The sequence below is a fragment of the Panthera tigris genome, chromosome D4, assembly GCF_018350195.1.
Source record: "Panthera tigris isolate Pti1 chromosome D4, P.tigris_Pti1_mat1.1, whole genome shotgun sequence".
Classification (NCBI taxonomy): Eukaryota; Metazoa; Chordata; class Mammalia; order Carnivora; family Felidae; genus Panthera; species Panthera tigris.
This window is the reverse complement of record NC_056672.1, coordinates 2,859,980-2,886,258: the sequence shown is the minus strand read 5'-3', so window position 1 is coordinate 2,886,258 and position 26,279 is coordinate 2,859,980. Positions and strand designations below refer to the sequence as shown.

Below are 26,279 nucleotides of genomic sequence, written 5' to 3'. Positions count from 1 at the left end.
TGCCCGCATCCACCCTTGACATGGAGATCACTGTACCTTCTCACCGTATCCTGAGGCCATCTCCTCCCTTCCAGCTCCCCCCTCTTGCCCTCCCTCAAGACCACTTCACTGTTTACTTGTATTGTTATCAGCACCCCTCTCAACTCCCCAGAGCACCCATTACTGACTGCTCAAGGTGTCCACATCAAATACAAATCTGACTGCCCTGCGCTGTCTTAGCGCATGCACATCGTGAGGGTGACGCGGGTCATCCCACCCCCTCCGGGTCCAGCTGTCTTAGTGGCCTGGCCTCCCAGCCTTGCTCTAGCCCCACCATCTACGCAGGGCTTTGGAAACGCCGAGTCCCGCAGGCCTCGGGATGCCTCCCACAGAGCCTCTCTTCCTGAGGCGTCTCTTCACCTCCATCGACCTGGAAGATCCCAGAAATCCCTGCCTCAGAGTCACTCCCACTGAGGTCACCCCTGGCGTCCTCAGGCCAAACTCAGCCTGCTCCCCTCTGGATGGCCTTTGTACCTCACACATATTTAAACATTTTTATAGCACACTGGGTTATAACGTTCACGTTAGATTTTTTTGCCTCTGGCCAGAATAAAACCATCTCGGGAGCAGAGCCACCCTCCCCACAGGCCCAGCTCATGTACATCTTCAGGAACACGAGGGCTGCCTCAGAAGCGGGAAAAGGCAAGGAGAGGGGTTTCCCCCTAGAAACCCCAGAAAAGCCCACTGCCGCCCACCCTTGAGTTTATCCCCTTGTGACCCATCCTGGACTTCTGATCTACAGCCCTGGCAGGTAATACAGTTGGATCATTTTAAACCACTAATCGTGTGATTATGGCATCCATAGAAAACCAATACACTTTTAAATTAATACATTTAAAAAGAGAAACCACAACATTCTGGAAACCACAAGATCTTGGAAAGGCTACCGTCAATGACCCCAGGCAGTCTTGAGTCTGAAGGCTGATTTTCTAGCGGTTTCCCGTTTTTGGTTCCCTTCTGTGTTGCCAGGCTATGAAAAATTTCATCGACTGCCCATCTCTACATTGTCACAGGCTGATGGCGCCTGAAATAGGCTGCACCAGCCCTGGGTGAGGGCCCCAGGCACCGCCAGGGGGGAGGGGTACAGGCTTCTCTCTTGGTGCACCCCCACCCCCACCCCCACCCCCTTGGCCATCATCTTCCCGGCCAGTGAGGTTTTATTGTACCAGTGTGTCCTTGGAATAGTAATCACCCTCTTTGATTATAAATGTTCGTATATGCAGTAAATGTATATTACTATTATATTTTGAAATGGCCAATTTCCCTCCACATGGCTCATCATAATAAAAGAAATAAAAATCTCCTGTTGGCTAAAGGGTTAACCGTGTAGCTTTGGATTTTTTTTTTTTTTCCCCCGACTTGGAGACTCCCAACGTGCAGCGTGTTGGATGATCCTTTCACAAAAAGAATCAAGGGCGAGATGCCTGGGGTTTGAATGTGCGTTTGCTGTACATTCATAATAAATGCCGAACCGCATGGCACATTCATGGCTGCTTCTTGCTTGTAAATGAACTGCTGAATGAAAGTTTTGGGACTCAGCTCACCTCCAAGAGAGCGGTCCCTGTTCACACCGGTACCTGAACCAACAGTTCTTGAATTTTCTTGAAAAACTAGTTTTTCCTCTGTCCGTGACAGCGGTGCCTTCCTCCATGCATTTTGTAATCAGGCTGGCTTTTCTTTCTTTCTTTCTTCCTTCTTCTTCTTTTTTTTTTTTTTCCCACACTGCCGTTGGAATAAAGATCCCGCCTTTGATTGAAATGGAATCTTCCACTATTGAGCAAGCCTTTGTTGAATGAGTCATCGGGGCGGCTGCTCATTGGCTGAGGCCGCTGGAGCCAGGGGATTGCCTGGCACCGGCTGCAGGGCCCGGCTTCATTCACAGAATCACTGGCTCGCTGCTAGCCTTTCCATTCACACAAACAGCATCTCATTCACATTTTGCTGTTTTTGTCTGCTTCTAATGAAGAGCGGGGTTTGGGAATGATAGGGCGCTTTTGCTTCAGGTTTGGGGGGGCTCTGCTGACCACCACCACCGGCGATGGGGTGTGCACTTGCCGTTGCTAAGCGAACCAGGGGAAGGGCAAGAATGAGTGCCCGCGCCCAGGGAGGGAAGCGGCGGCCGCCCTGCGTGCCTGCATCCCAGCGGCCGGCCTCACCTGCCTGCCAGGAGCCGCCCCACCTGCACCTGCTCCATAAAGCTCTGCAAGGCTGGGTGCCTCGTGTGGCACATGCCTAGTCGTGGGTGTGAGAAGGCAGGGCGCTAGAGAAGGCAGGTGGATTCATTTGCTTGCACAGAGTTGCCCGGAAATTTGGACAGGGAGGTTCCGCTGTGTCAGGTGGGTTATCTCAATGCATGACAGAGACCGGCAGGGCCCACGGTGACAGGGCTCAGCGGGCGTGAGGCTCACCGACCTTCTGTGGGGCCGCCAACGCCCTGTTCTCCTAGCTGACAGGAAGGAGGCCCGCGCCTGTCTGTTGCAGCTGAGTCTGACTCCTGAAACGGATTTGCTGTGTAACCAGAGCAGCTGTATATTTTTTTCTTCCTTACTGCAGGGTTGCAAAGCAGCAACAGAAGACACACTGAAATGTATCTGTAGCGTTTGGTAGACATTTTTCCAGACCTTGAGCGCATTCAGTTGGGATAAAGCGTCAAGCCCAGCCCCCTTTCTGGAATGGATTTCTGGAGCCGGCTGCCATTCCTGAGAAGCCCTCTTCTTTTCTGGAAGTAGGTTTCCAACCTAACCCCAGCTGAGAAGGGCTCTGGTCATTAGCAGGGAAGGCATCCTGCTCTGTGCAGAAGTCCCTGCGCAGATTTGTCTTTCTTTCTTTTTCTTTCCTTTTTTTTTTTTTTCCGGAGGCACTGCATTGCCACAAAGGCACTTGTCATGGCTGCTCTGTTGACTTGAAAAGAAAAAAGAAAAACCCAGGAAATCGGTATTTTGTGTTCACCTGGGAGTGAATATTCTTTTCTTTTCTGCCTTTTTAAAATTTAAAAATTTTTTTTTGGCTATTTACCAATTTCTGCTGCTTTCCAAATCAGAATTCATGAGGATCCGCTGAAGATCTTATTCTTAAAAAGGCTTCGTCACATTTTAAAGCATGGCTGTCAGATCCTTAGGGGCTCACACCGAGGGCTGAACTGCGGGGGGGGGGGGGGGGGCTGGGGGGAGGAGGTGGGGGAGGGTGGAGAGGAGAGGAAGCCCCGGGCTCAGAAGAAGGGATTTCAGAAAGTTCCCCTGACCGTCTGAAGGGGCTGCACTGACCTCTGGCACAGATGCTGAGACCGGACGGGGTGGGGGTGGGGGGTGGCGGGGGGAGGGGATGGGGAGGCCAACAAGCAAAGGTTGGAAGGAAATGTCTGGGAATGTAGAAAAGGCAATCGGAGAATTGATTGGCTCTAGTGTGCTCTCAGTGGGTGTATGTGTGTTTTTTTCCCTTCTTTTTTTCTTTCTTTCTCTCCATTTTCTTTTTCTTTCTTTTCTTTTCCTTCTTTCTTTCTTTTTACTTATTATTATTATTATTATTATTATTATTATTATTTTGTGCTACAGGAAGTGATTTGCAGCGTTCCCTGGGCCTTTGTTGAGAAGGGTCTCCTCTGGAGTGAGTCACGCTCTCACAGTGCGCAGCCCGAGCCGCGGGGCGCTCCCCTTCGGAAGCGATGACTGGAGCAGCGCGAGCGTGCCGCCCTCCGCAGCCGAGCGCGGGGCCGGGGCTGCGCGGACGCGGCGGCGCGGGCCGCTAGCGGGGAGGCGGCGCCGCTGTTCCCCCTCCCCCCCCCCCCCCCCCCCCCCCGCCGCCGCCGCCGCCGCCGCCGCCGCTGTCCCGGCCGCCGCGTCCCGCCGGGCCGCGCTCGCCCCTGCAGCGCCCGGGCGGATGCGGCCGGCCCACGGAGGGGCATGCTTCCACGCACCAAGTACAACCGCTTCAGGAATGACTCGGTGACATCGGTCGACGACCTTCTGCACAACCTGTCGGTGAGCGGCGGCGGCAAGGTCTCGGCGGCGCGCGCGGCCCCGGAGGCGGCCCCCTACCTCGTGTCCGGAGACGCGCTGCGCAGGGCGCCCGACGATGGGCCGGGCAGCCTGGGCCACCTGCTCCACAAGGTGTCCCACCTGAAACTCTCCAGCTCGGGCCTCCGCGGCCGCTCGGCGGCCAGGGCGCGGGCGGGCGCGCGGCTCTCGGGCAGCTGCAGCGCGCCCAGCCTGGCCGCCCCGGACGGCAGCGCGCCCCCCGGCCCCGGCGCCCCGGCCATGCGCGCCGCCAGGAAGGGCCGGCCCGGCGACCAGCCGCCGCCGCGCGCCCCGCACGCCAGCGACCAGGTGCTGGGGGCCGGAGTCACCTACGTCGTCAAGGTGGGTGCGGGCGCGCGGGCCGCGGGGTGGGTGGCCGCGGAGGCCGGCAGGCGCGCGCTCCTGGGCTAGCTCTCGGGGCCGCGGGGACGGGGCGCTGCGGGCGCGCCAGCTGCGTACCCGTGGGGAGAAGGTTCGCCATGGGGGACCTCGCTCTGGCCTGCTTTCTCCTGGGGTCCGCTCCTCTGCCCACTCGCTGCGCCATGTGTCCGGCCAGTGCCCCTGTGGGCACGGGCTCCTGTCCCGGGGACGTGGGCATCAGGCCCCGGGCAGTGAGCACACTTGGGAGCGCCGACCGCCCTGCCCTGGGAGATACGGGCGGCGGGACTACTTCTGCTGTGTCTGCCCCAAGAGGCAGGCTGGGTGCTCTGGCTCCCCCCCCAGCTCCCAGCAGTGCAGGCCAAATGCTGGCTTGCTTTATGTAAGCCGCTGGTGCTCCCTTCCCCAGCAAGGTCTGCCTCGCCTTCCATACCTGAGGGTTCTGATTTACAGCAGCAGAGAATTGGGGACTCTTTTTCCCTGGGGCCGTAGTCTTCCATTTAAATAGGCCAAAAGGGGCTGAGCGTGGGCCTTGGAGCTAGCAGCTCCAGATTTTTCCTTCGACACAAAGAATTATACAGTCGTGCCCAGTGTGGTCCATAAAATTCCTCCTTTATGCAAGTATTTTATGCTGTTAAAAGAACGAATACCCAGCACCTGTCGGTCGGCCTGCCACAGGCTCCGGGCCTCCAGCCTGTTGGACGGTGGTGGGGAGCCATCACTGCGCTCTACAGCTGGGCCACGTCCTCCAGCCGGGGAGGGCTGAGCAGGCAGGCCACTCGGAAGCATGGCTGCTTGTTTGGAAGGGAACGAGACACACACTGTCTCCACGGTGTTGTCCAGCACACCGAGAGACCTGCAGGGCGTCTGGCCTGCACATACAGGCTACAGATTCAGTTTAACAATCCAGCAGACACATTCTCGATAAAATGTTGTATCTCGGCAGTTTGGGAACCAAAATATTACAGGAAGCAGTTAACTGTGGACTGCAGTTAACTGCCTAAAAAGTACTGACAAAGGGCTGTTGTCCCCGGTGTTAAAAATGGGGCCCCCTCATCCCCTCGAGGCTGCTTTTAAATCGAATCTTCATCTCACCATATGAAAAAGGAGTAATATATGTTGAGGGATGCCGATCAGCTTAAAATATGCATGTCTTCTTGAGTTTATGATAAAAGACAATGGTTTTTCTTCTTGTAGTCCCTCTTTAAATTACACAGCCAGGAGCCAAAACAAAAAGAAAGAAACAAACAAAAAGAAACAAAAAACCCTGACCACTTTGAGGTGAACTAGCAAGCACTGGAGAATATGTCTTCTAGTGTGTTAATATAATTGCTATCTAAGAAGCAAACAAACAAACAAACAAACAAAAAAAGAAAGAAAGAAAAAAAGAAAGAAAAGAGTTTATGTTTAAAACAGACAGACCTTGGCAAAGCCAAGGTACCTATCGTGTGGAACAGAGAAGATCGTTTTCAAATGGAGGGAGAATTCTCAAACTTCTGCCTTTAAAGTTTTCCTTCAAAAACAGATCATTCCCTTTGCTTGGGGCTTTGCTCTTGCTTTTTGGAGAACGAAGGCAGACATCTAGTTCTAAAGGTCAGTCATGACTGGACTCAGATGAACGTAGCCCACCAGGTCAGCTCTGCCGGGCCGTCTTACGGCTGCGACAACTCCAGCATCAGCTGAACTCAGGTGGACGGAAGGCTGGGTCTGCCCCAGCCTCTGGGTTCAGGGGTCACTTTATTGTGCCTCCAGTAAATGGCAGCAGTGCCCTGGGGGCACCCGGTGCTTGGTGCCATCGCCTGGTTCACCGTGAACGGTGGTCGTGTGAACTTAAGCTCAAGCTTCCCCGGAGAAGTTTGGAACCACGTAGCAAGGAGGTCAGATGCTAAGGACAATTTCTCGTGCACACGTTTGACTTACGTTATCACGTGGCCCTCTGTTGGTGCACGCTTCCTCATTGCCCGTGTTGTTGAGTTGAACATCATGGACTTATTTTCTTGAAAAATCACAAAACTGAAAAAAAAAACAATCGTAACGTGATAATCGTTTGCCGATTTGTGAATAGTTTTATCAGTCTCTTGGCTTTACAAGATCTCGGGGAGAGAGAGAGGTAATCTCTAGTACATGACTGTACATTGCTTGTAAATCTAAAGGCTGTGGGTTTGGGGAAGGGTTTGATTTAAATTTACTTCTTAAATTTTTTTTTAATGTTTGTATATTTTTGAGAGAGAGAGAGAGCAAGTAGCATAGGGCCAGAGAGAGAGGGAGACACAGAATCTGAAGCAGGCTCCAGGCTCCAAGCTGTCAGCACAGAGCTGGACGTGGGGCTCGAACCCATGGATCGCGAGATCATGACCTGAGCTGAAGTCGGACGCCCAACCGACAGCCACCCAAGCGTCCCAATTTAAATTTATTTCTAAATTAAGGAACCCCCCCCCCCCAAGTTTTCCTAAGTTCTGGAAAATTCATTTGCTATATAACAATAGGTGTTGCCCCCTGGTAGAGACACCTGCTACGACGCTTGAGGATATTATATACGAGGTTTGTTGTTTAAAGATATTTCAACTCCATCTAGTTACCTGGGAGGAGAGCCTGGAAGGGCAGGAGCCGGGTGGGTTTGACTCGCCTAGGAAACATCAAACTGTGTGAACAGCAGTTGTAGTGTTAATTAATGAAGGGTGTGGGATTGAAAGACGGAGAAGGTGCCTGGGAACAGGAGCATTCAGAGCGTAGCATGTTGAGTTAGTCCTGCACGTGTCACCACCAAGCCTGCTGCTGATATGGGTCCCGGCCACACAGAGCAGGGAGGCTCCTGCACACGAAGCCCCCGGGTCTGGGTTTACGCTGGGAGGCCTCCTGGCGGTGCTCGGATACCCACCTCAGGGTGCCCAACCCTTGGCTTTCTCTTTTGGTCACACAGCAGCAAAGGACAATGGATATTTTCGTGACAGTTCCATTTTGAAACTACTTTAAATTTGGACGAGAAAGGCCCATAGAAATTGCGTCGCTTATGCTGCTGCCCACCTTAAAGTTCTACTGTCTGAAAGTCCAAGCCGGCTTCGCCTGAGTGCGCCTGGGGGCTGCCACGGGTCTTTGGCGGGTTCTGAGGCGATGTTTGCATGCTTCACGCACGGGCCCACAGAGTGAGCAGCTTAGGAGGGAGAGATAGGCGTGAACGGGAGGGGGGTTGCTTCTTTTTTTTTTTTAATTCAAATTAGTTAACATACAGGGCAGTCTTGGCTTCAGGAGTAGAACCCAGTAATTCACCAATTACATACGACACCCAGTCCTCCTCCCCACAGATGCCCTCCTCAATGCCCGTCACCCATTTCGCCCACCCCATCAACCCTCAGTTTGTTCTCTGTATTTAAGAGTCTCTTATGGTTTGCCTCCCTCTCTGTTTTTATCTTATTTTTCCTTCCCTTCCCTTATGTTCATCTGTTTTGTTCCTTGAATTCCACATATAAGTGAAATCATATGATATCTTTCTCTGACTTATCTTGCTTAGCGTAATACCCTCCAGTTCCACCTACACTGTTGTAAATGGCAAGATTTCATTCTTTTTCATTGCTGAGTAGTATTCCAGTGTGTGTGTGTGTGTGTGTGTGTGTGTGTGTGTGTGTGTATACCACATCTTCTTTATCTGTTCGTCAGTTGATGGATATTTGGGCTCTTTCCATACTTTGGCTATTGTTGATAGCACTGCTATAAACATTGGGGTGCATGTGCCCCTCAGAATCAACATTTTTGTACCCTTTGGATAAATACCTAGCAGTGCAAGTGGTGGGTCGTAGAGTAGTTCTACTTTTAGTTTTTTGAGGAAGCTCCACATTGTTTTCCACAGTGGCTGCACCAGTTTGCATGGGGGAGTCTGTTGCCAAGGAGAGCCGCTGGGCGCCAAGAGGAGCCTTCTAAAGGCCAGCACGGCCCGGAGGTTAGCCCCGACCCTGCCTGAGGGACAGCTGCACCCTGTGGGCTAGCGACACGCCCCAGGGTCCCCAAGAGACGGGCCCTCCCTGTAGCACATTACACCGCAGACTCAAAACAGGGAAAGAAGTGAGCACATTTAGGACCAACCCCAGTGCCCACGGCAAGGATTGGGGAGCCCAGGTGAGGAGCTCACCTCGGGGGCTCACCTGAACACCGAGACAGGAATTGTGTACCGGGTCCCTCGGGTGGCCACAGATTCCCGTCCACTCTTCCTGACGGTCCGAGTTACCGGCTGTTTGCAGGAGAGTCCAACAGCCCAAGAGCTACTGGCTTTTCTCCTCCTGTGCGGGGCTGTGCTTCTCTCGGAATGAAGCCTTGTTTTTACAAGAGCTCTTTAAAAAATTATTTTGTTTCTCCCATTTGTGAATCTGATGATATTCAGGGCGGTAGAAATGATGTGTTTTATTTATAAATGTTCTATTGCTCTTTATTGATGGTCTTTAGAAACTTCACTTTCTCTGAATCTTCTAAACTGTTATTTTTTCCACTTGCCTCAGTGTCTATAAAAATACCTTAAATCTGGGGCACCTGGGTGGCTCAGACGGTTGAGACTTCAGCTCAGGTCAGGATCTTGCAGTTTGTGGGTTGGAGCCTCACATAGGGCTCGTTGCTGTCAGCCCGTCAACGCAGAGCCCGCTTCGGATCCTCTGTTCCCCTTTGTCCTCTGACCCTCCCCTGCTTGCGCTCTCCCCCAGAATCAATAAATATTAAAAAAATATTTAAAAAATACCGTAAATCTGCTTCGTCTCAGTGCTCTCCTCCTGTGACACCACGAGCAAGGGCATCGCAGAGCTCCTTCAGCACGGCCGCGGCACATGATCGCCGTGCGACTGACTGGATTCCGTTTTAATTCTAGATTAACAAATTGTTGTCTGATGTGCAGTGGAAACTTGAACGTTGATTTTTAAAAAATTTTTTTTGTTTATATTTGAGACAGAGAGAGACAGAGCATGAGCAGGGGAGGGGCAGAGAGAGAGGGAGACACAGAATCTGGAGCAGGCTCCAGGCTCCGAGCTGTTAGCACAGAGCCCCACGTGGGGCTCGAACTCACGGAGTGTGAGATCGCGACCTGAGCTGAAGTTGGACGCTCAACCGACTGAGCCACCCAGGCGCCCTGAAAGTTGAATTTTTTTTAAATTGTTGAAAATCTCATAATATGTGGCTTCCATGTAAATATCATCCAAGTGGTTTGAAAAACAGTTTAAGAAATTATTTTGAGATTAAGACGCAAAATTATTAGTTTAATCTACAAAGCGTACCATCTCTCTTTTTATGTGACACAAGTATAGCCAGTGTGTTATGTGCGTGTGCCCCGCACACCCACACACACTATACACACAGCATACCCCACACTCACACCACACCCCATACACGAACTTACCACACACCATTTACACACACACAACACACACAGACATACATCAGATGACTTGTGATGACTTTGGACAGGGGCTGTTTTCTTTCTTGTTAGAAAACAGTAAATGTCACGTTTCCAGAAATACCTGATCACTTCACTCGTTTTGTATTCGCGTCTAAGAGAGAATGGTTCTGGGGAAGATGAGCTGTTGCTCACGCTGGAATCCTGTAAGGAGTAGACGTGTGTCTTCCCCTCGTCTCCACTGCATTTCATCCCTGCGTGTCTGTCTTGTTTGTGAGGAACACGAGCCACGTGTTGTGTGCACACAGTCCTGGTAATGGAGGACGCCGGGGGGGACTGTGCAAGCCCACGGACAGTCTGGCTTTCGAGCCGGGAGCTCGTCCCCAGGGCGTGTGGCTCCCGCAGCCTCACCTGGACACACCGCCTCCGCACGGGGACACGGCCTGGGTGGAGCCCGGACGCCCGGACCCCGAGCCCCCTCGGGCCCCTCCGCGGTGGGGCTCCAGACCTCCCCGTGCCCCCACGGGAGGCAGAGGGCGTGCGTGGAGGCCCGGCCCCCGTGGGAGCCCCTGCTGTCGCGGCATCCCCCGTCCCCGTGTCCCCAGTGAGCGGCCTGCACCTCGGTGTCCGGTCCTCGCTCCTTGGGGTGGACACGGCCGGGCCCAGACCCCAGAGCGCCGCTGCCCCGGAGGTCTGGTGGCTTCCGAGGAAGTACGGTGAGGACTCAGCCCTTTAAGTGAAAACCGTCAAGGACCAATGACGTTAGATGGAATGATTTCGTTCAGAAGTCCGATGGCTTCGGACGAAATGGAGGGAAAAGACCAGTTGTGCGTATTTCCTGAGTAAAGAACAAAAAGAAAAATTTGAATTTCAGCGTAAACGTTCTGCAGTATGCAGTGAATAAGGAATATCTTCCGGGGGGGGGGGAGGGCTTAAGTACAGGGATGGCCTACCGAGCGGCTGGAGGTCCCCCGTGGGGTGCGAGCACCTGACCGCTGGTCCCGCATGTGCGTAAGTACTGACTTCCAGTTGAGGCAGAATCACCACAAACTGTTCGTGCCTCCCCCCACCAGGGCCGGGACAGTGGCCGGGATGTGCCCCGTCTATGCCTCCCCCACCAGGGCTGCTGGAGCCCACATTAAGAAATATCTCCTATAACCCTAGTTTTCAAAAAAAAAAAAAAAAAAAAAAATTCTGAAATGGTCGTTGTATTTTCCCCGGGGCTTTTTCAGCATCTAGTGAGGCAAATACATATTTTCACCCTTTTTCTGTTAAATGGGGTGAATCATTTATCTCTGTAACATACGTGTCTCGGCTTCCCGACTGAGCGCTCTCTGCCACCGGCTTTTGTGTACAGAGGTCCACCCGGCGCCTCGTCAGGAGACACACACGTTCCCGATCGGCCCTTGAGCTCGTCTCTTGCCCCCCAGGCCCCGATACTGCAGCCGCAGGAAACCGCTGGTTTCCCCCCAAACCAGCGGCCCCTCTGGCCTTCGCTCAGTTCTTCCCGTCTGGGCCCTGCTCTCCACCCCGCCTTGGCCTTTATTCTAATGATGCTCTGGCAGCCTTCAGGACCCAGGGCTAAGGAGCTCTCCGTGAGGGCCCCAGGGCTCTGTGCCTCCACAGAATGAACCCGCCCCTGGGGCCCCTGAGGACCCAAGAGAAGTCAAAAGGCACCTGCTGTCAAGGAAGTCACTCCTGAGGGGGGTTCCGCATGTGACAAGGCCACCAGCCACAGCTGCGGGGACAGTGAGCCGCCAGCTCTTCCCAGGACCTCCCTGGGGACAGAGCCTCTGATCAGCAGGGCACAGTGGAGACGGCGGTCAGGTGGCTGTGGGGCGCCACGGAACGTGAGGGAGCAAAAGGTCAGGAGGGTCAGGACGGTCAGAGCAGAAGGTCAGGAGGGTGACCCGGGGCCTCTTTATGCGTAATTGGCTATTAAGAATGTAAGTCCAAAGAGGCACATTTTGGACTCTGTTCTGGTCAAAAAAATTCCTGGGTAATTATTCTTTCTGTGAACTGGCACGAACGGAACGCCCACCCAGAGTCCGCTAGAGCTGCTCTGCGGATGGGCAGCGTTATTAGCAGACCCGAGGCTTCTCTTTAAAGCTAATTACAGGAAGGGTTCGGTAAGAGAAGCAGCTTTAATGAGAGCCGTGAGTGGTCGTTATGGAGGTTGAATATTGTATAGCTTGACGTCAGCAGGGCGTGTCCACACAGAGGGCTAAACTGAGCACGTCCATGCGCCCCCACCTCCCGGGAGAGCCGGACTTAGGAAACAGAGCGGGGGAAGTAGACGCAGTGAGTGTTTCCGCGGCTCCCTTCGTCCCTCGCCTTGTGAGGGGATCGTCACTTCGAAGGAGGTTCGGGGCTATTTTCCAGAAGGAATGTATGATCCCCTCGAGCAGGAGAAGTTGCTGCATTTTAACAAGACAAAATTTCAGGGGCGCCTGGGTGGCTCCTGTGGGTAAGCGCCCGACTTCGGCTCAGTTCATGATCTCACGGTCCATGGGTTTGAGCCCCGAGTTGGGCTCTGTGCTGACAGCTCAGAGTCTGGAGCCGGCTTATGGATTCTGTGTCTCCCTCTCTCTCTCCCCCTCCCCTGCTCACATTCTCTCAAAAATAAATAAACATGAAAAGAAATTTAAAAAAAAGAAACCTAAAAAAATTAAAAAGACAAAGTTTTGTGTTCAGTAAGGTGCTGGTGGCCTGGGGAGGGGCGAGCGGGCCTGGAACTAGCAGGAAAGGCTTCATGGAGGTGAGGGGTGTGTCCAGGGCCCCAGAGATTGACCAGATGTGTGCAGGAGGGGGCGGGGGATGCTCAAGGAGGGAGAGTCGGAGCAAGAAATGCCTCGGAGGTGACAGTGGGCCCGGCGTCAGCCCAGAGAGGGGGAAGACGTTCCACTCAGACTGGCCCGGGTCAGAGGGACACGAGACATCAGCCACCTCCTGTTGGTGGCCGGGGCTTCGACCCCTTGGAATTGGGATGCTCCCCATCTACTGGAGGGGCCGGTCGGACGCTGTCCCTTCTGTCCCTCGGTGGCTCGCTGGTGCCTGCAGAGCTGATCTCCTTCCTTACCAGGTGACAGTCCCGAGGGTGTGTGGCCCCCTCCTCCTTTTCTCTAAGCTGACACGTCTTCCTCGCTACTTCCTGCGTTGTCTGAGCCGCTCACATTCTAGCTGTGGACGACGAGGGAGAGACTCGGCTCACGGACGGAACGTGGTGGAATTGCGTTCGGGCGTGGCTCGGTGCATATTCTATTTTTAGAGTTCTGTCCTGTCCTGTGGAGATTTGGGGACTTGGTTCGCATGCACCTGCAATGGCGGGTTCGTCCGTCTCTGCCCAAGACACAGCTGCTCCTTGTCTCGAGAAGGTGGATAGGGCTTTCCTACGGCTCGTCCGCTGTGGCCCGAGCCACACTTCCTTTTATTAAAGGGCTCAACGGAGACTCACCTGTGCCACCCACCCTCCCCCCACTGCCTCCCGCAGGCCACCCCCGACTGTCTCGAGCAGCATCAGCCTCTGTCAGAATCGCGGTTGAGAAGCCAGCGGAACTGTCCCTGGGAGTTATGCCACCCCTCACACGACGTCCCATAACGGACGGGGGTGGGGCGTGGATTGTGGTGCGTTCACACCAGGCGAAAACGTGCAGACGTTTATTTTTTAATTTTTTTATCTTTATTAATTTTTTGGGATGAGCACTGGGTGTTGTATGGAAACCAGTTTGACAATAAATTATATTTAAAAAAAATTTTAAAAACAAGTATGTTTTTTAAATGTTTATTTTTGAGAGAGAGAGAGAGAGTCAGAGCATGAGCAGGGAAGGGCAGAGAGAGAGGGGGACACAGAATCTGAAGCAGGCTCCAGGCTCTGTGCTCTTAGCACAGAGCCTGACATGGGGCTTGAACCCACGGTCCATGAGATCATGACCTGAGCCAAAGGCGGATGCTCAACTGACTGAGCCACCCAGGTGTCCCAATTAACATATTTTTTAATGTTTATTATTTATTTTTGAGAAAGAGAAATAGAACATGGGCAGGGGAGGGTTAGAGTGAGAGGGAGACAGAATCTGAAGCAGGCTCCAGGCTCTGAGCTGTGAGCACAGAGCCTGATGCGGGGCTCAAACCCATGAACCGTGGGAGATCATGACCTGTGCCGAAGTCAGATGCTTAACTGACTTAGCCACCTAAGTGCCCCCACATGCAGCCATTTAAAACAGAGAATTCGAGTCCTGTTATGGTTGACTGGAAAAGATGTTCACGAGAAACAGGAAGAAGAGCATGATGTAGCAATGTGTGTGCGACATGAGCCCATTCTCGGGACAGAGACAAGTACAAAAATGCCTGTACGTGCCCACGGTCATAGTGGGAGCCTCCAGCAGCCCACCCGAGCCGTTCGTGGGCTTCGTGCAGAAAATCAGCAAGGATACACAAAACCGAGCAACAGTCAACAGCAGGGTCTAGCGGTTGCCCACGGGCCACTCGTGCAGCCACAGCAGAATAAACGTTTTTGTCAAGGGCCCGCGGAACAGCCGACAAGGCAGACCCTACCTGGAGCTGTAGGACACGTCTAAGCAAATTTAAAGCAATCGAAATCCAGAATGGATTCAAATTAGAAATTCATAAAGAAAGGCAACGGGAAAACCTCCCAACACTTGGAAATTAGGCAACATGCCTATAAATAACAAAGGACAAAGGAGACATTTCAAAGGAGATGGAACAATATACAGAATTGAATACAGATGAAGGCACAGCATATGAAAGTTTGTGCGCTGCGCGTTCCGACGGAGCAGGGAGGGGCATTTATGGCGCCAAATGCTTACGCTGGAAAAGAGGAAACGTCTCCAACCAATAATCTAAGGGTCACTGAGAAAGAAGAACAAAACAAACGGAAAGAAAGCCTCAGGAAAGAAAGAACACAGGTAAAGGCAGAAATCAATGAAGTGAAAAACAGGAAGTCAATAGGAAAAAAAAATCAATGAAACATAAATCTGATTCTGTGAAAAAGAAAATCAATGAGATGGATAAGCCCAGCGAGACTGACCAAGATAAAAAGAGAGAAGACCCAGGTCACCACCGGCGGGCACGAAACGGGGCTGTCTGGACAGATCCCAAGACGCCTTCCGAGCCAGCCCGGCCCTGTTCGCAGCCTTTCCAGGGCAGACGCAGCTGACGGCTGCGTCCTAGGAGCAAGGAGAGCTGGGCAGCTCCGGGCAAAGGGCCTGTGGCGCTGCGTGGACGCAAAGCCAGGCCCCCACACACAGTGCTGTCCAGTGCACCAGAGGCCCAGGACTGAGACCTGTGGCCCGGTGGGTCTGCAGGAAAGAAGGCTCTTGGCCCCCGGCGCACACAGGGAGCTGAGCGGACCCTCCGGGGCCATCCTGTCCCATAATCTGTTTGTTTATTTTGTGGGGGATGGGTGAAGAGAACCGGGGCCCCAGGGGAGACATGGCATGTTCTGGGACCAAGCGGCTAGCTCAGTGTCAGAGTGAGGACAGCGGCGGTAAATGAGGACACGCTTGAATAAAAAGGGCTGGTCAGCTTTGCCTCCTTCACACGGCAGCTGTGACGCGGCTTTAGCTGCAACACCAGCATGTATTTCTGGAGTATTTCTTCCCCCTTTCCCTTCGGCTTTGAAAAGCAGATACGGCCAATCGCACTGCTGTGATTTTCAGACGAGACTGAGCACAGTGGTTTCCTTTGAAGCGAGCCCCGGTCATACTTCCTCCCTGTGACTCAGCGTCCTCGGCGTGCGCGAGACGGGTGACACATGCCTGCAGCCAGCATTTACAAGGGCTTCCTGGCTCCTTTGATAGAAGCCTATATGGCACTTGTGTTAGTATAATTTGCCCTGTGAGATGAAAGGTGAAGAGAGGAGGAAGCCTAGACGTGAGGGTTCGCTGTACCCAGATGGCTGACGTCCTCCCTGTCGGGCAGTGAAAAGAAACCGGACAAGGGAAACAGGAAAGCGGAAAGCAGGTGGTCACCTGTGTCAGTGCCCGCTTGTCCCCACAGGCTGTCCCGGGCGCCCGCCCACGTGCCCGCCGTGCAGGCACATGGCTGCTCGGCCGCTACAGCAGGTGCCCCGGGGCTCTGGGCACGAGGGCCGCCTTTCACCTGCTGCTCCCCCAGGGTGCCTGTGAGCCTCAGGTCCCTCGTCTAAAGTGGGGGTGAGCACGGCGGTTGTCCACGAGGGCCCCAGGGCAGTGAGACGAGTGAGCATTTGCAGGTGGCCGGCCCCGGGCCTGCCAGGTGGCAGATGAGTGTTTCCTGTTCGGGCCGGCCGCGGCCCTCGTCCTGGAGTGCGGCTCAGTTGCCCAGAGCTCCAGGGGTCAGGACCGGCCTCTGCCTTCTGTGGGAGAGGTCAGAGGTCCCTTTATCCGAGAAAGAGTTCTGTCATGGGACAGGGCCCTGACGGCAGCCCTGGTCACCGTGCCTCCTGATGCAGGTGCCTCTGCCCCACAAGGCAGCGAGTCAAGAAAGGCGCAGGGGATGAGCCCCCTTCCTGGCCCCTGCTTTGGGGCCACAGCAGTGGCGGCACAGGCCCGTCTTGGAGGGGAGTGAATGATTCTGTAGGAACCCGCAGCTGGCGTTGAAGGCTTCGGGAGGAAGCCGGCTGAATGGTGGGAGCAGACGTGATCAGGGCGGGTGGGTCTGTGCGGCCGCAGCTGCGGGCATTGGTAAAGAGCTTGCCAGCAGCCCCAGAAGCCAGAGAACAGAGCCGAGCTGTTAGAGGGCTTCCCGTGGCATTTATCATAATGCCAAGTTGTGCCAGAGGATTGATTATACATGATCTTCATGTTTTGATGCCCTTGGTATTTTCCAAAGTTTTGTACGATGAACACACGTTATTTGCCAGAAAAAGATGAGCATTAAAAATAATTTCAAGGGCTGTCTTAAAAGCAATGACCTTTTTTATTTTTTAATTTTTTAGTCAGTGCTGAATAAACCATGCAAGCTTAAATGTTCAGATCAGTGAGCACATTTACATGCACGGGACGTCCACCCGGGCACCTGCCTAAGACCTAAAGCAGATTCCCAAGCCCCTCCAGGCTCCCTCAAGCCCGAACAGTCAGTAGGGTGTCCAGCATTCTGACCTTTGCCACCATCGATGAGTTTACATCCATGACCTTTTAAATGAAAAAATCCTTACCAATATTGGTCATGTTAGTGCCGTCAGGTATGGCCGTTCCTTCAGTGTGGATAGTAACTTTCCAATAAATTCCAAGCTATTTTAGTTGATGACATTTGAACCCTGACTGCGTGGGTAGCAGCACCTGCGTGGGTTCAGGAGCTCTGGTCCCCTCTGGTCCCCACTGGGGATTTGGAAGAGGTGAGGTTCACAAACCCGCCCCGGCCCTGGGGTCTCACAGGTGGTTAAGGGATGTTCTACCATGTCAGAAATGAGACTGGGGTAGGGGCATATTTATATTAATTTTATACCCCATATCCTATCTTCAACCCTGGCTGCCCAGGGAACAGTTCCTCCCATGTGGCCACCTCCCCAGTAGAATCTGAATCCGTCTAAGTCACTAGGGGTCGACTCCACAAGCAACAGAATCCTAGCAGGGCGATCATCGACTGTGACTGCAAATCCAGAAGTCTGTGCACAACTGGATGCCTTTGTGTACTTTTAGTTAATAGTGTTTGGCTTTCTTTTATGGAAGTGACACCTGCTGATTGCAGAAAGAGTAGAAAATAGAGAAAAGGAAAAGAAGAAATTAAACTCAAGCGTAATCACAGCCTTCCATGATGACTTTTATTAAAATTTCCCTGATTTTTTTCCACCCTTTATTTTCATTTATGCAAAATTGAGATCAGCCTCAGCGATTCTCCAAATCATTAAATATTATCAGAAGGTATGTTTTTTAACAGTTGCATGATACTCTATGCTATTAATGTATTATAACTTCCTTAAACATTGTCCTATTTTTGAACATTGAGGCTGTTTTTATTTACCGTTATCAAAATTGAGAATTCAGTCACTCATTCATTCATTCATTCATTCAACAAATCGCACTGATTTACACTGTGTGTCTCATTCGCAATACAATCAGGAATAAAAAAAGAGAGGTGGTCTCTTCTCTCCTGGAATTGATGTGGTGGTGAAGAAGTCAGCAACTAACCAAATAAACTAGTCAAACGGGCTTAATTAAATAACTCATCAAGTAATTTAAAAATGCATCAATGCCCCCAAATAGCCAAAACTGAATTGATGAAGAAGCACGAAATTTGGGGGACTCACATTTTACGGACCAAAGTGTAGACACTTAGATCAGTGGAACAGAATTGAGAGACCAGGAGTAAGCCCATACATTTGTGGTCCGTTGATTCTTGAGAAGAGTGCCAGTGGAGAATTGTCTTTTCAGCAGATGGTGCGGGGCAAGGGGATGTTCGCATGCAGAAGAATGAAGTTGGAGTCTTTCTTGCATCGTATAGGACCATGAACTCAAAATGGATCAAAGTCCTGAATGTCAGAGCTACAAGCACAAAACTCATAGAAAACACACAAGGATTAATATTTGTGACTTTGGATTAGGCAGGGGTTCCTTAAATACGGCCCCACAAGCACAGGGAGCAGAAGGAAAATAGATAAATGGAACTTTATGAAAATGAGAAACTTAGCCACAAAAAAGCGTGGTCATGGTGAATGAAATGAGCCAGAGGTACGTGACTTCGTGGAGGGTCTAAAGTCCGAAGGTGAGCGGCAGTTGTCTGGATGGGGTGGGAGGAAGGTGCTCTGGATAACAGGGCACAGTGAGAAGGGTCTCGGAGGCATGGGGGTGGGGGCAGGACCTATTCCGATTGTACACCGTTTCCCTGGATTGGGTGGAAGAGACAGGGCATTGAATTGTCAGTAACACGTCATTTATGAGGAGTAAAGTTCATTGTAAAAATTATGATACTCGGATGAATTACAAAATGCAAATGAATCACCCGTAACGGCATCCTGAGAGCTGGCAAAGAGGGAGGGGAAAGATGCTCTCCCACACCGTGAGCCGATGTGTCAGTTGGAACAAGTTTTATGAAAAGCCGATTGGAAATGCCTTTTGCAGGACCGTGCTGAGGATGTATAGTCAGTGTTCGGAGTACAGTATCTATCACTCGTGGAGGTGATGCGTTAGCGTAATGCTGCTTGCTTAAACCCCACGCGGTCTCCTGTGTTTCTCACGGTAATCTCACCCTACGCTCGAAGAAACAGGCACTCAGAGTGTCCAGTGATTTGCTGAGGCTCGCCCCGGTGGTCAGCCACGAAGTGAGTCTGTAACCTAGGGCTGTGTGGGTCCCAAGTCCACTCTCGCCTGGCTAGCGAGCGAAATGCAGAAATCTGTGCACGTTTTTCAAGGCCTTGTTTTTGGCCCGACCAGCAACTATGGTCTCATGCTTTTCCACGGACAGAAGACAGAGGAGTGAAATTGGAAGCCAGTGGTTTGTCTTACTCACTTTTATACCAGTGCTTGACGCATCCAAGCGCCAAGGGTTGAATTGTGGAATTATGGTATCCTTCCCTTAAAAGGGCGCATGCCAGTTGGTAGCATTCAGGCTCAGAGATTAGGTAGCTAACTCACAGAATACATATTCATCTTAGAATTATAAATAATCATTGGGAAACTCTAAGCATGTGGTTAAATGGGGAAAATGTCAACCCATTGACCTTGTAGGAAATGCACCTGTAGCCCCAGCCGCAGGTGACCTGTACCTGTGTCCAGGACGCTGCCCTAGATGGGGAAGAATTGGCCTCCAGGTAAACTGAGAGCAGATGTTGAAATTTACAGCTGTAGGGTTATAGGATACGTGTTATTCCCTGAAAAGAATTTTTTTTTTTGAGATAATGACAGACATGCTCATTGCAGATAGAATGTAGTTTTGCTCCTCTCTTCCTTTGCTGGGGTGAGCGTCCTCCCCTTTCCCACACTGCTCCTGAGCTGTCCGTGCGCACTCTCTCCCAGTCACTTGTACTAATTCAGCTACGGGGAAAGGCCTGTAGAACAGTCCTATCTGTATTCCAGAATAATTTCAGGGAAACACAGAGAATGTTGAAATATATTACGTATCAGAAACCAGCACAAATGGGTGCTAATAAGTGAAATAAAAAGTTAATAGAAAATTATGGTTCGTGAGCCTCCTGCGTGATCAAATGAAGTGTTATACACTGTCTGCTTCTGATCACTGGAGGGACCGGAAAGCATCTCTAACCTCGTTAGCCTTGGTGAATGCGCCCAACACATGTTTATTTTGTACCCATCACGTGTGAGGCGCTTGGAAAGCGGAGAGGGAGAAAGGCCCGGCCCTGCAGTCTTCTCGGTGACCGCATACAGACGGGTGCAGATTTGGGGATGATGGCACAGAGCACTAGCTCAGCACTTTGGAGGGGGCGCTGGGGTCTCAGGCGTTGACAGTCAGGGAGGGATGGCAGTGAGAGAGAGCCTTTAAAGGTTTAAATTTCCCCTGTTTTGAATCCTGGCAGCGTGACTTTCTTACCCGGTAAGTACCAAGCATCCGGTATAACAGTGAAGGGGCACCGTGCACACAGGCGTGGGTTCCGTGGACGCAGAACACAGAACGTGCTCTCACGGGATAAGGAACGCTATTGCCTTAGGCAGGGAGGGGCCCTTTCTCCGAGTCTGATCTTCGATGGGGATCACTGACGATTGGCATGGTTCGGGAAGGGGAGGAGGGAAGGAGTTGGGAGGGAAGGGGGGCTTGCAGGCAAGGGAGATCACATATTTCCCACAGGCCGTGGGACACGTGGCACGGGTGGGGGTGGGGAGTTGGCAGGTGAAGCGACTCCACTGCTATTTATCCATCACACTGCTGGTGGACACTTGGTTTTCTTTCCAGTTTAGGGGTTTCATGCACAGTGCTACCGTGAGTACGTTTGTGCATTTATGTGGCGGGCAGATGGGTCCATCTCTCTCTTCTCAGCGGAGATGCTGGGTCATGGGGAATGCACACGTCCAGCTTCGGGAGAAAATGCCGCACGAGTTTGCCCCAGTCGTCACTCCTGCCAGCACGTGCATTTACCCTGCCATCGATGACATCAGTAGGCTTTCCTGTGTATCCGCCACTTGAAATTACCTTAAAGCGTAATGTGCAATTTGAACTAGTATTTTTCTACACTAGCTCTGATGTCTGCAGTTAATCAGTGTTCTGCCCCAAAGGGGGCGATGTGGAGGAAGTAAGGGTGTCTCCTGGAGACTCTGAGCTTAAATCATTCATAAAACGGCCCCATTCAGAATCTTAGTCTGGATGTGCCCTAAGTGTTTACCCGTGAGTTTATTGGTAAACATTCGAGAAGGGGGCTCACATTGTCATTCTGTGCTGGCAGCGAGGCAATGAATGTTTTGTACATACAATTTCACACACTGACGCGTGAATAAAGCTCTACAAATGAAGTTGCTGGGTCAAAGGGAAACACATTTTCCATTTCCATAGATACTTCCAAAGAGTCTTCCAGAAAGGTTTCACCAAATTACACACGCTAGAGGAACATGAGGGAGGGCCCTCACCCAGTGTGACTGCTCAGCTGGGTGGAAAATTATCTTTTTGTTTGGCATTTATTTTAATTGCTGTGATCGCTAGTCTTTACGGACACGTTGGTCAGCTGTTTGTCTTCCTCCGTGAATTTCCGGTTCGTTTCCTTGCCCATTTTTTTTTTCTCTTGAGTGGATGTGCTTCCTTAATGACTCATAGAAACTCTTTGGGTAGTCTGGTCATTAATTTTTTCCCCCGGTTAAATTTATTGCATTTTTCCAAATCATGATGTTTATGTCGCTTGTCTTTTCTTACAAATAATTTATCAGTTTTCTTGGGTTTACCGTATGGCCTTTGAGTTTTAGGTCGTGTTACAGAAATAGTATTCTGGGTTTTCTTATAATGCTTTTGTAAGTTTGTTCCTTAGCTTGAGCTCGTTAATCCTTCCGAGATTTATTTTCGGGGATGGGGTAAGGAGAGCCTGCCGCGTGTGAACAGCACACGGCGTACCCGACCTTACTGAGCAGCATGGGCTCTTGTGAGCCCATCACGTACTCAACGTTTATTGGCCCCTTATCTGTTCATCAGTGATTCCCACAGATACATCTGCCCTTTTCTTCTCCACCCCTTTGAGACGGGGAAGCTCTCCCATGAGAGAAAAAGCTGGTTTTTTTAACTTTGCTTCTTTTCCGGCTTGTATCTTGCTAGGACCTGTACCCCCACCCCACTCTCCATATGCCTTGTGATGCAGACGGTGATTGTCCTCCTTGTAAGGGACAAGGAGTTAGTGATTTCTCTAGAGCAGATCACATCTGAGCAAGGGCCATGTGCGACCGACTAGAAACCATCGCACACGTATTCCAGACCTCCAAGCTAGACACTTTGACTGACACCAAGGCCCCCTGCTCCAAGGAATAACACCTGGGCCCTTGTCTTTGTTCTCACTGGTTCCTGGATGCCTGAGGGGACATGTGCACCAGGCCACCATCTAGTAGAAACCCCCAGATCCAGAATAAAGACGAGACTCCCTCATTTCCCTTCTGAGTCTCCCGGATGCTCCGTCTGTATCTCTCTATACGTGTTCACTAAACTCAGCTCTCACTTCCTGCTGGCTTGCGTTTGATTTCCATCCTTTGTGCAGCCCAGGGCCCTCTTGGCTGGTCCCGTGGGAGCCCCTCGGGGTCCCCGGCCTCTCCCGCATCACCACACTCCGTGCAGGATTGTTCCCAAGTCAGCTTCATGGAGTTATCACTGGTTCTTTGTCATTTTCATCTTCCTCGGAAATTTATTTGCGTTCTTCAAAGTCTTCCTTTATGATTACACGTTGGAATTAACTTTTCATGCAGTGGGAAAAAAATCCTGTTGAGACTTCATGTGGCATCCCACTAAGATTGTAGATTAATTTGGGGGAGAATTGGCATGCTTTTAGTATGGAATCTTGCAGCCCAAAACCATGATACGTCTGCTCACATATTTATCCATCCTTCATGAAAGGTTTTCTTCAATTTGGTCTTGCAAGTTTCTTAAGCTTATTTTGTGTTTTGTTTCCTACGATTGTGAGTGAGTTACTCTCCTGGTTATATCCCTGGTTTATTTTGCTGGCCTTTGCCTGGGAGAGAATCTGCTCTGTCTTTTCAGTGTTGTCTTTGTGACCTCACGTGACTTACACAACTTATTCTTAACCTGTGTGAAAGCTTTGACTTTTAATTGGTGGGTTCAGTCAATCATGATTATTACGATTACCGAGATGTTTGGGCCCATTGCTGATGTTTCAGTTTATATTTTTCTGTGTCTTTTATCTGTGCATTTTCTGATTTCCTCCTTCTTTCTGCTGGCTGGAATGATTTTACTTGTTTCCTCCTTCTGTTCTCTAGCAGTTTTGGCGGGGAGGGGGCCAGTCATCCTGTTTTTTACAGTGTTTTACAATTTTTTTTTTGAGAGAGAGAGGGCACAAGTGAGCGAGGGGCAGAGAGAGAGAGAGAGAGAGAGAGAAGCAGGGCTCACCCGACTCCAGGCTCAAGCTCAGGAACCACGAGATCATGACCTGAACTGAAATCAGATGCTTAACTGACCGAGCCACCCAGGCGCCCCAGGGTTTTACAATTTTTTGCACGCATGTAAACGTACATTGTTTTTGCCGCTACGGTTAATTAGTTCTGTGCTGCCTCCACAACACACAGTGGTGCCCAACGTGCCCAGTGTGCCCAGCGTGCATTTTCTGATTTCCCCCTTCTTCTCGCTGGCTCCAGCCTCTGTGTCTGCCCTGGCCAGCTGAGTCGGGGTCTTCTGAGATTTCATTCCCTGTCACTGTAAAATAGATGTTTAAAGTTATGCGTCAATAATTATTAAGCATCAGATGTACCTGCGACTCTTGTTGATTCTTTCCTTATTCTTTTTCTCCTAGCCCACGTCCTCCTGTGTTTTGTATTCATTGTTCTTCTGGAATAATTCTTTCAGGGAGTGTCTGTGGGTGGTTAGCTTTCTGAGTCCTGGCTTTGTCTTCCCACTTGAATGCCAGTTTGGGTGGATGTAAGATTCTCAGCTCAATACTTCTCTTCCGACTTCCCGAGCGGGCAGGAGAACTCTCTGTAAGTAGCTGGTGTCTCTTTTCCTCACGGAGCACTCACAGGATATCTCTGTCTGGGTCCTTTTGTCCTGAAACGCGGCTTCCGTGCATCCACGAGTGGGTCTTTTCATCTTTCTTCTATGAGCCTTGAAAATATAGACACTCCCGTCTCCCTCCAACACTGAACATTTCATTCTCTTTGTTCTTGAATTATTTCTTCCCCCCCCTGTTTTTGTCTCTCCTTTTACTGGAACTCCTATGATGCAGATGCAGGAACTTTCAGATCCAGACTCCAAGACTTACACTTTCTTTTGTGAGTCCATCTTTAGTCCCACTGGGAGGTTTTCTCTGGTTTGGGGAGGTTTTCTGAGTCCCATTGTTCAGTTTTCGTAATTCTTTGTGCATCTCTGGAGCCCAGTGATTGAGTTTTCTGTTTATACCTGCAATTCGATAGACTTTCTCTCTGCTGGTGAGAACCAGATTAGAAGTACAATGGAAAAATCAAAATGTCATCCTCACTGGTAACCAAAATTAAAAAAAAAAATGTGTTGGAATACGTTGGAGAAGAAAAGTACAGGGTAAATGCCATAAAACCCACAAAGTCTTCCTAAAGGCAATAAACAATATCTAAAATGGAGACACTCCAACGATTATGGATAAAAAGCTTAACGGCAAATATAAGTTCTTCTCAAGGTAATATGAAATCTCAAACAGAAGCCAGTTTTTGAGTGGTGGAGGGATTTCAGAACATGATTTTAAAGTTCTTCAGGAAAAATATACACAAAAGATGTGGGATTGACACACGAAGTATAGCAGAATAGAGCTCAGGTAGAGGTCCACACCGAAAATAAGAATGTAATATACCACGAAGTTGGCACATCACTGCAGAAAGACTTGGATGAACTACTAGGTCAGTGGTACTGGTGTAAATCACAGTCCCTCTGGAGGCCAACTTTATTAACTCACGCCGCGTCCTGTACAGACAAGTGAATTCCAAATAGGTTAAAAAGCCAAATGGAAAACATTACCGAAAACACTTAAAGAAGTGAATGCGTAGATAAATCATAAATCAATGTTGTGAAATACCATTTAGGAGAATATTGTGCCCTTCTCGTGCAAGACAGGACCCTCCAGAGCCATACAGAAAATGACAGACATGTGGTTACAGGAATTGGTACAGTGTTTAACTGCAGTAACAGTTTGTGTTAGGTAAAATGCAGACACCATCAAATGAGAAATGACCGAATGGGAGATTATCATCCCCTTAGTCTATAATAGAAAGATAAGGAATATAATAGGAAACTGGGCCCAAGATCAAAGCAGTTAGTTAATGGAAAAAGGGGTGAAAATGGCCAACACATGCGAGATGGATCACATTGCCTTATAGACATCAGGGAAATGCACGTCGGAACGAGGATGGGATACTTTTGCGCGTGATAGGCAGAGATTCGGAGATTGATGCTGTATCGTGTTATGAGGGGTAGAAATAAGTTTCCTTAAATATTGATGGTAAGAGGGCAGATTGCTTCAGACCTGGGGGGCATGATTCAGGTCTGTGACATTCGTAGTGACCCTCACCTAGCACTCCAGGGTGGCAGTGGTGGTGGTAATCCTGTGACTTCCTGGAGTTGGTCATGGTCTTCGTGTAACTTCGGGACAGCTGCCGTGGTTGTATTCACACAATGCTGACAGCGGTAGGGGCAGTGACGTGGCTGGTGGTGGTGGCGGTACTTACATTACACACGACTGCGGGGGTGGGGGTTGTGGTTCCGTAAATGCGATGGTCATGGTGCTCACAGAATTCCATATTGTTGGTTGTGGTCCATATGTAACTGTGACGGTGTTGGAGGTATTCACGTAAATCGACGACATTGCGGTTTCCACACAACTGTGTTAGTGGAGGGATGCACGTTCGTCACGGTGTTGACATAATTGTGCAGTGCAGCGCAGCGGTGGTATCCACAAAACCACAACATTGGTGGTAGTGGTGTTCATATAGTTCTCCTACCGTGGTGGTGGTGTTTGTCATGGTGGTCACATATGCCTACTGTGGTGGTCATGATATTCCATACCTGCAGTGGGGTGGTGGTGATGGCATTCAGATGTCACTGTGGTGTCGGTCGTGGCATCTCCATAACCCTGTGGTGTTGTCATGGTAGTACATAACTTTATGATCATATTTCTGGTAGTCTTCCCTTAGCTGCATCTTGGCTGGCTGGTCACATAGCTCTAGAAGCCGGTCATGGTGTCCACGTGGCTCTTTCATGGTGCTGGTGTTCGTGTGCGCATAACCTGCAACTGTGGTACTTCCATTTCTGTGACTCTGTGACATTGCTGGTGTTGTTGCTTTGACTCTGTGATGTGGGTCGTGGTATTCACATACCACCGTGATGGTGGTGGAGGTTATGTGCACACGGTCTGTGAAGCTCAGCATGGTGTT

General features: G+C 50.7%; 1 protein-coding gene across 1 annotated transcript in view; it reads left to right on the top strand.

The window, feature by feature from the left end:
* The first annotated feature begins 3,914 nt into the window (after positions 1-3,914).
* SHC3 (SHC adaptor protein 3) overlaps positions 3,915-26,279 on the top strand; it is a 98,919-nt gene continuing 76,554 nt past the window's right edge. Inside the window, exon 1 of the mRNA XM_042964243.1 lies at positions 3,915-4,394. Coding sequence (XP_042820177.1) covers positions 3,939-4,394 — 456 coding nt within the window. The 5' untranslated portion in view covers positions 3,915-3,938. The remainder of the gene's footprint in view (positions 4,395-26,279) is intronic.